Genomic DNA, 10,000 nt, shown 5'->3' with positions numbered 1-10,000 from the left:
TATATATATATTATATATATATATATATATATATACATATACTGTATATATACCTATATATACAGTAGCGGCCAAAATATAAGGGTAAGTGAAAGCATATGTATTCAAATGCATATATTGAAATTAATACCCTACACAAGAACTTTATATTTTGTATACAATTAGATATACATTATATCTATATTTCTTGGAAATTGAAGCTTATGCAACTGATACAAAGAAAGTTAGTAATTAATAAAGAAAAGAGTGTGTAATTTCTTGCGGTCAAAAGTTAAGGGTATCTTAGAAAAAAGGACTTTCTATGCTTTACAAGACTGTCAAATCAGAACCGCAACATAAAATTAGCGTTTAAAATATTGGAACCTCAAACTTGTAAACATGGCTGCTGATAAACGACGTCCGGTGTCTTCTCAAGATAAACAGAGGATTGTTGATCTTCACAAAGATGGACATTCAAATGGAGTCATAGCAGAGAGGATAGGAAGGTCTGTGAGTGTGGTGCAACGTATTGTAGCTCAATATAAATCAAGAGGATCAATCATTTCAGCACCTAAAACTGGTAGACCACGCAAAACCTCAGTTAAGCAGGACCGTCTTATGGTAAGGTTGTCACGGAAGGATAGATTCAAGAGCGCTGCAGAGATATCCCGTGAGTTAAATGCATCTTATGACTGCGATGTGTCACGTAAAACAGTGTCTCGGAGATTAGTAAGTGCAGGTTTGAATGCCCGAGTCCCTGCATCCAAACCATTGATATCCAAGAAAAACAAAAAGCCAGCCTGAAGTTTTGTATTGAAGATGTTGTCTGGACGGAAGATCAGTGGTCAAGCGTTTACTTCAGTGATGAATCTAAGTTTAATTTACTTGGTTCAGATGGCAGGAATTATGTCCGACGAACGACTGGCGAAAGATTGTCCGTTAAATGTGTGAAGAAAACTGTCAAACACGGCGGAGGAAGTGTGATGGTGTGGGGGATCATCTCTGCTGCTGGTACTGGCCCTCTTGTTCGCTTGCATGGGAAGATCAACGGAGAGGTGTATAAACAGATTCTTCGACAGCATGCCCTCCCATATTTGAGATCTTCAAGGGTTCAATGTCCCATATTCATGCAAGATAATGCTCCTTGCCACACTTGTAAGAAGGTCAAATCATTCTTTACTAAAGAAGAACTTTATGTGATGGACTGGCCTGTTCAAAGCCCGGATTTAAATCCAATAGAGAATGTTTGGAAAATAATTGGTGAACGGGCACAGCGAAAAAAAAAAATCAAGATGAACTCTGGAAGTTCTTGGAATTTGAATGGAGCACTGTTACTCCATCATTTTGTAGGAAATTGATCAATTCATGTAGCAACAGGTGTCAGGAGGTGATTGACAATAAAGGATTGTTCACCAAATATTAATGTTATTGCTATTTATCTTTTAAAATAAGTTGAATTTCCTTATTTTCTAAGCTACCCTTAACTTTTGACCGCAAGAAGTTACACACTCTTTTATTTATTAATTACTAACTTTCTTTGTATGAGTTGCATAAGCTTCAAATTTTGAAGTAATATAGATATAATGTATATCTAATTGTATACAAAATATGAAGTTCTTGTGTAGGGTATTATTTTCAACATATGCATTTGAATACATATGCTTTCACTTACCCTTATATTTTGGCCGCTACTGTATATATATATAAATGTATATATATATATATATATATGTATATATATACGTATATATATATGTATATATATGTATATATATATAAATATATATACAATTCTCTCTGTTAAAAAATAAGGTAATGACGTGTTTCTATGGTCCCTCATCATAGATCCGAAGAATTGGGTGGGTCCAACTGTGTCCATGACGAAAACCATTTCCACATTTTAGAATACTGAAGGGCTTTTTTCAGTTGAATAAAATCGTTTGGCATCAGATAGTATAAACATACAGTTCAAGTAATATGTGTCTATCATGTTAGGGCCCTGGTCATGGGGAGGGTGAGAGATTTGCCCCTGGGCCCCATGGGCATGAGGAGGGGATGGGGATTCCAGGCGTTCTGCCTTAGTCATGGGCCCTTCTACAAATAGGGGGCCCTTCTGCCCTCCTTGCTTGCACAGTTTCGTTTCAGCGGATTTGCCTAGAGATTTTCCATGTGCTGCCAGAGGATTAGCCCCGCCCCCTCCTTTTCCTCCTGCTCCTCCTCCTCTTCCTCCTCCACCTCCTTTTCTCCTCCTTCCCGCTTTCCCCTCCGAACCACCCTCCACCCTTTGCCACTTGCCTTCTCATTGCACCATTTCTTCCACTTCCACTTTCTAAAGCATTTTTATTTAATTTTACTTATCTAATTTTATTTTATTTATTTATTTATTTATTCTTTTTTTTTATTTGATTTGATTTGATTTGATTTTGTTTTATTTTATTTTATTTTATTTTATTTTATTTTATTTTATTTTATTTTATTTTATTTTATTTTATTTTATTTTCTATTTGTTTATTTATTTTATTTGTTTATTTTATTTATCTTTTTTTTTTTTTTTTTTTAAGGGAGGGTGTTTCTATTAGACTTCCTTTATTCATTTTGCTTCACTGGGCAACTTTTGCCATTTTTTTTCTCTGTTCTTATCTCAGTAGCCCTCTCTGCACTTTCATTCACCGCTACTTTTCATCTATTCATTTTTTTATTCACTTACCGTATTTATTTGCTTTTGCTTTTTCACCATCTGCATTTAACTTTATAAACCCTTTATCAATTATCTGGATAGATCTCGCAATTTTTATTTATTTTATTTATTTATTTATGTATCTATTTATTATTCATTTTTCTCGATATTCTTTTCAATTTTACATTTCTCTTCCAAGGGTACCAACTTCTTTACCCTCGCCTATTCTTAACCATTTTCTCATTTAATTTTTACATATTTCATTTATCTTTCTAGGAACTTTTTCCATTTCTTATCTTTTCTTCTATTCTTATCTTTCCACTTCCTTTCCCTTACTTTGCTTCCTCATCCTTCACTGCTTATACCCTTTACATGGTTCTGATTTGTAATCATTACTCATTTGATAGAGGATTTCTAATAAAAGTATACTATATGATATAAGGTGAATTAGGATGAGAAAGTTCGTGAATAAGGGGAAGAAAAAAAGAGAAAGGTGAAGCAGGAAGAGAAGAATGATGATAATAAGCAGAAAGGTGGAAATGAAGGAAAAAGTGGAGGAGAAAGAAGGTGGAGGTGGAGATGAGGGAGGAAGAGAAGAGAGGCGGGTACCAAATGCACTGAAGAGCGGCCTCAGTCGTGTTCTGAGTGTGACCATAGGATATAAAACTTTGGAGAACAGGGGTGAAGAGGAGAGGTAGTAGGAGAAGAGAGGTATAGAGGGGTGGATAGGGGAGAAGGAGGAGGAAGAAGAGGAATAAGAGAAGGGCAAGGGAAAGAGCGAGAAAGAAGAGTATTTGGGCTGCAAGAAAAATAAATAGTCTTTTGGACCTAAGCGATGGTCTGTGGATTCCATGCAAATGACTTGGGGTTCGTAAGAGGCAAAGGGTTACGAACGGTATATATATATATATATATATATATATATATATATATATATATATATATATATATATATATATATATATATTATATATTTATATATATATACATATATATACATATACATATACATATATATATATACATATATATACATATACATATATATATACATTATATATATACATATATGTATACATATATATACATATATATACATATACATATACATATACATAAACATATATATACATTATATATGTATATATATATATATATACATATATATATATATGTATATGTATATGTATATGTATGTATGTATGTATATTTGTATGTATGTATGTATGTATGTATGTATGTATGTATGTATGTATGTATGTATGTATGTATGTATGTATGTATGTATGTATGTATGTATGTATGTATGGGGTGTGAAGACAGAATGAGTGGTAGGGTGGTGAGTTTAAACGCCAAGAATCCGTTGAAGTTTTATTTCTGACGTTTCGTCCAAGTAGGACTTCTTCAGAGTGTTCACAAATAAGACAATAACAACTTATATATTCACACAGCTCACCCCGTTCCTCCCCGGTCAATGTTGTTGTCATCTCGCTTTCGTCTGGCCTCGTGAAGAATTAGGCTGCTTGCTACCCTCGCCAACCTGACAAAACCGTCCCGATGATTGCTACATGGGAGTGAAGTAATGTACGCTGCCTCAGTTGTCCTCCTTTCCTTTTTGTCAAGTTTATTATGGAGCACCTCTGTTTTTTCCCAATTCGACAGGTGGCCAAATTTGCCGATATATATGTATGTATGTATGTATGTATGTATGTATGTATGTATGTATGTATGTATGTATGTATGTATGTATGTATGTATGTATGTATGTATGTATGTATGAATGTATGTATGTATGTATGTATGTATGTATGTATGTATGTATGTATGTATGTATGTATGTATGTATGTATGTATGTATGTATGTATGTATGTATGTATGTATGTATGTATGTATGTATGTATGTAATATATATATGTATATATGTAGGTATGCATGTAGGTAGGTAGGTAGGTAGGGAGGGAGGGAGGGAGGTAGGTAGGGAGGGAGGGAGGCAGGTAGGTAGGTAGGTGGGTAGGTAAGTAGGTAGGTAGATAGGTAGGTAGGTAGGTAGGTAAGTAAGTAGGTAGGCAGGTAGGTAGGTAGGAAGGTAGGTAGGTAGGTAGGTAGGTAGGTAGGTAGGTAGGTAGGTAGGTAAGTAGGTAGGTAGATAGGTAGGTAGGTAGGAAGGTAGGTAGGTAGATAGGTAGGTAGGTAGGTATGCATATGCATAAAATTTGGCAAAAATTCACACCATTTTGGGGCTCAGAGATGGGGGCTGATCTAGCACGTTGGGTCCTAGTGCCACGGAGGAGGTGATTCTTAGGTCACGATAACTTAGACACTTGATAAGCAGCAGATTAGGGATGGGAGTGTAGGGTATGAGGTTACCTTAGTGGCTTGCAGTATTCTGACGGTATGGTAGTCGCGCCTTCGCGCTTGAATGCCGGTGCTCAGGTTGCGACAGTTCTTCTTGTTTCTGAAGACCAGAAACACGATATTTCTCTTTTGACTATTGCCAACCTGGTAGAATGGTCTTCTTCTGGGTCTGCAGGCTGCTCTCGGCCAGGTCATACACATGGACTGACTCATGAAGACCACTTCTTCTCAAATTGGTTGTTTTCTCGCCGCAAGTCTTGATATTGGCAAGTCGGGTCCTCGCGCTGCTGTCGTCTTAACTTGCGTATTTTCTTGCCTGCATTAGTTTCAAGATTATCTCTCTCTCTCTCTCTCTCTCTCTCTCTCTCTCTCTCTCTCTCTCTCTCTCTCTCTCTCTCTCTATCTATCTATCTATCTATCTATCTATCTATCTATCTCCTTCTCTCCTAATCTTTGTAGTCAATAGTCTCCTGGATTGAGACCGCCCCTCTCAGTTTTGTTTTAACTAAACAATAGGTATTTAGTTCTCATTGAAACTCTAGCTTCTCCTTAAACCTAATGACCTACCTCATTTTTTCTGGTCAACTTTAGGTAATCTTAATCCCTAGAGAATTACCTCCTGACAGAATATTAAAAGTATTTGAGGATGGAAGAGTTGTATGCTGTGAAAATGTTTTACCGCAAAAAAAAAAAAAAATACTTAGTAAAAAAAAAGGGGAGGGGGAATCATTGCTCTCCAAAGAGAACATCACAAAAGGAGACTTGAAAGGGGAGGAGAGAGAGTAGAGAGGGAGTGAGAGATAATGAAAGGCAACAGGATGAGAGAGAACGGAGAGAGATTGTATTTCGTCTTTGATAACCTGAGCTTCTATTCTTTGGAGTAGTATTGCATCGAAGAGAGATTTAAGGTGGGTTGCAGAAAGGAGTGATGACAAAGTTAAAAGAGATCAGTATTCCTCTCCTTAGTAGAAATTAATCGCCAATCATAAGGATGGTACGTGACTGTGGTCCGTAGAGAAAAGAGAAGGATAAGGGAGAGTGAGAGAGGGAGGAATAAGGAAGGTAAAAGGAAAATGTGAGATGAAAAAGGAAAGAGGAACGAGAGAGTGAGGAATAAGTGAGGGGGAAAGGAGAAGGAAAAAGAGGGAGTAGGAAAGTTGGACTGAAGAATGAGGGAGACACACGAAGTGCGAGAAATAAAAGAGAGGGAATGAGATCGTAAGTTGAAGGGAGAGGGAGTATGGTGTCGGAAGAAGGGAGAAGCAGGGATAAGGGAAGGAAAAGGGAGAGGGAGACATGAGTCTCGAGGACTGGGCATTAAACTGAAGACATGGGAAAACCCCACGAAGGAGTAGAAGGAATAAGAAGAGGAGGAGAAGGAGGAGGAGGATAGGAGGAGGATAGGGGGAGGAGGAGGAGGAGGAGGAGAGGGACTGGGTCAGCGGGCACGACAGCGTCATGGACACCGACGAAGGGCAAAGTGAAATCCCTTCATGTCACATGGCTTCACTTCAGCTTGGTTGGCCAGCCAGTCGGCCTGCTTGATCGAAGATTTGCTGGATAAGAAAATATTAGAAAATATAAAATTCCTGCGGTTCTTCCTCTCCATTCGCCTGCTTCTCTCTCTTTCTCTTTATATATATATATATATATATATATATATATATATACATATACATATATATATATATATATATATCTGTATATATATATGGTTGTATATGGATGATGTTGTGATTGCATGAGGTGGAATGGGCGGGGGGATGGGGGTGTGAGCAAAATTTGACGCAGCCCGAAAGGATTTCTCCCCGTCCTCTCCTTTTATGCAATGGGGGGACGGAGAGGGGGGGTCGCCGATTTAATGAAGCGGCCTTGCTGTGGATGTGCTGTGTCTTGCGACACTGCTTCTGACCCAGGGCAGTGCACAAGGTGCAGGGATGACCCGTCATCCAGGAGGTGCTCAGATAGGAGGGAGGGTGGAGGGGTGTGGAGTGTATTCAGGGGTGGAATGGGTGGAAATTATTTTATGCCTTTCCCTTTTTGACTACCTCCCTTGTAAGGGGGAAAAAGCCTTCGTATATGTATGTATGTATGTGCTTAAAAGTGGCAGTTTGCCGACAAGATTGACGAGATAAACACCATATGAGGACGGAGCCTAAATTTGTACGACGTTTCGCTGTAATAAGCGAAACGTCGTACAAATAAAGGCTCCGTCCTCATATGGTGTTTATCTCGTCAATGTATGTATGTATATATATATACATATACATATGCATATACATATACATATACATATACATATACAAATACATATACATATACATATACATGCAGAAAAAACCACTGGGAAATATGAAGCTTAGTCCGAACGTTTTCGTCTATTTAAGACATTATCAAGGAATACACAGTTACAGAGACAAAGGTGGATATATATACATAAAGTAAAAGACAAGCTAGGAACATGGGAAGTACACACTAGATGCTTCACAATCAGGTAGAGCCGATGTTTACATATACGGACGTTTGGTTCATGACGTTACGTCACCCCCGCTTAGTAGCGTCATGGACCAAACGTCCGTATATGTAAACATCGGCTCTACCTGATTGTGAAGCATCTAGTGTGTACTTCCCATGTTCCTAGCTTGTCTTTTACTTTATGTATATATATCCACCTTTGTCTCTGTAACTGTGTATTCCTTGATAATGTCTTAAATAGACGAAAACGTTCGGACTAAGCTTCTTATTTCCCAGTGGATTTTTCTGCATATTATTTTCACGTGTGCCTTGTGAATTACTGCAAAATACATATACATATACATATACATATACATATATATACATATATATACATATACATATACATATACATAAACATATACTTATACATATACATATACATATACATATCCACAGACATGACGGAATTGAATAGATACCAAGAGAAATTGTTTAATTTATTAAACAAATAATTGATACAATTAAATGCTTATTAATGGTCACATTGTGAATAACTAATACTTGGTTGACATCCCCTTTGCTTTTTTCAGTGCAAGGACCCTTCTAGGCATGCTAGTGATTAGTTCACGAATATCATCTTGAGGGATTTCTTGCCATGTTTCCCATAGTAATTCTAAGAGTTCGGGCTTTGAAGATGGCTTCCTGTTCTTTTTGCGAGGTTGTCAGTCTAATATGCCAAAGGTGTTCAATAGGGTTCATATCCGGGGTGTTTACCTCCGTTGTTGTAACTGTTTACTATTTCGTCTATTGTTCCCCTCTATGGTCCCCCTTCACTTTCAACTTTCTTTTCATCACTGTCTTTATGTATGTTAGTCATTCACAATATTTTCTGTACGAAAACTCTTTACTTCCGATCATCTGAATTAGTCAGGATCTATTACGCTATATAAGATGGGGGAATTAAATTGAACATAAATTTTCTTGATTTTCTTCACTAATTCTCTACAATGTTATTGACTTAGGTACACCAGAGGACTCCCGTCTGGGATCCCCAATCCACTCACTAAGTCACTTCTGTTCCGACGTCAATACCTAATTCATCCAATAATCTTTACTTTTACAAATAAGTGCCTCCCCTAGGGGCGAGACTTTTCTCCCATGTACCAATATTTTTTCTCCTCCTCCATTCTTCTCCTTCTCCAATTATAAAGAATGTTACAACGTCTTAAGCAATGCTGCTTACACAAGCAATCTCGATATCGAAGGCAGAAATGGCTTAGTTTACATATTGTCACCTCAGCATTAAAACCTGTACCCTAGCAGTTGTTTATAAACTTTAGACGGTGAGCGAGATTATGCAACTCCTTTGCGGCTTATATTTGGAAAACACCCTACACATAAAATAAAATTCTCGCCACCTACCCCTCTGTCTACCTTACTTATCTACCTTTATCCACCAGCCTTTTACACTGGGACTGACTAGGCCATGGAATTTTCCTGATCCCATTTTGGCTCAACCAATTTTGTGTTGCTTGAGCAGTGTGACAAGGAACTCCATCTTTCATAAATAGAAAGACATTTTTGCTCATTCTACCACTGGGCAATATTGGAATGAGTCCTTCCTTTAATATAGAAACATATTTGCCTGAATTGGTGTTTCCTTGACACTCCACAAGCTCTGATCGACCATCACTTCAAATTCCACTCCACACTATTATCAAAATGCCCCCATATTTCACTGTTGGTTGCAGTCTTTTGAGGTCATACTCTTGACTACAGAGTCTCCAGACCCACACTCTTCCACTGTCAGAAAAAAATGCGAATCGGGACTTATCAGAGAAAATGACAGTGCTCCAAAAGGCCACAGGTTTCTCCACCATCTCAACAGCCCAATCCTTTCTGCACTTGATATTGGCTGGACGAAGGAGTGTTTCCTTATTGCAACTCTGCCATAGTAACCCAGCTTGTGGAGCTACCTGACAGCTGTTCTGGAACTGACATCAGCTTGTGCTGCTATGTCAGAGGCCTTGCAACGTGGATCTTCTTGGATATTTCTTTTGACAAGACGCAAGGTTCTTTCCGAAGGCCCGTGACGACCTGAATGAGGTTTTGTGCCCTTCTTGCTCTATCTGGTGAATTGTACGATAACTCTATGAACAGTAGAAAGGGGTATTGACATATTTTCAGAGATTTTGCGTTGAGTAAATCCACCTTCATGTTGACCCACAATACGACCTCACTGAAATTCAGATAAGTCTACTGCTCCTACGGTTCGTGGCATGCCTTGAGTACTCTTGTATGTAATCAGAATAACATTAAGCATTAAGTAAGAGCAGAAATGTATTTTTCTTGGTGTCTATTCAATTCTGTCATATCTGTATATATATGTATATATATATATATATATATATATGTATGTATACATATATATATATATATTATATATATATATACATATGTATATATATATGTATATATATGACATAAGCGGACTAAGAAACATAGGAGTCTTAGTTTGAGTTTCTTCCTTT

General features: G+C 37.5%; 1 protein-coding gene across 1 annotated transcript; it reads left to right on the top strand.

Annotated features, from left to right (window-relative positions):
- Nucleotides 1-378: 378 nt before the first annotated feature.
- LOC143039773 (uncharacterized) lies at nt 379-783 on the top strand. The gene has a single exon (XM_076210016.1). The coding sequence runs from the start codon at nt 379-381 to the stop codon at nt 781-783; it is 405 nt and encodes a 134-aa protein (XP_076066131.1).
- Nucleotides 784-10,000: the final 9,217 nt, after the last annotated feature.

Source organism: Oratosquilla oratoria, chromosome 27 (genome assembly GCF_046742065.1).
Source record: "Oratosquilla oratoria isolate Oo_2021 chromosome 27, ASM4674206v1, whole genome shotgun sequence".
Lineage (NCBI taxonomy): Eukaryota > Metazoa > Arthropoda > Malacostraca > Stomatopoda > Squillidae > Oratosquilla > Oratosquilla oratoria.
The sequence above is the reverse complement of the archived record's forward strand: the minus strand, read 5'-3'. Positions and strand labels throughout refer to the sequence as shown.

Bases quoted from the DNA above. Each gene is read 5' to 3' on its own strand.
- LOC143039773 (XM_076210016.1), top strand. From the start codon at position 379: ATGGCTGCTGATAAACGACGTCCGGTGTCTTCTCAAGATAAACAGAGG.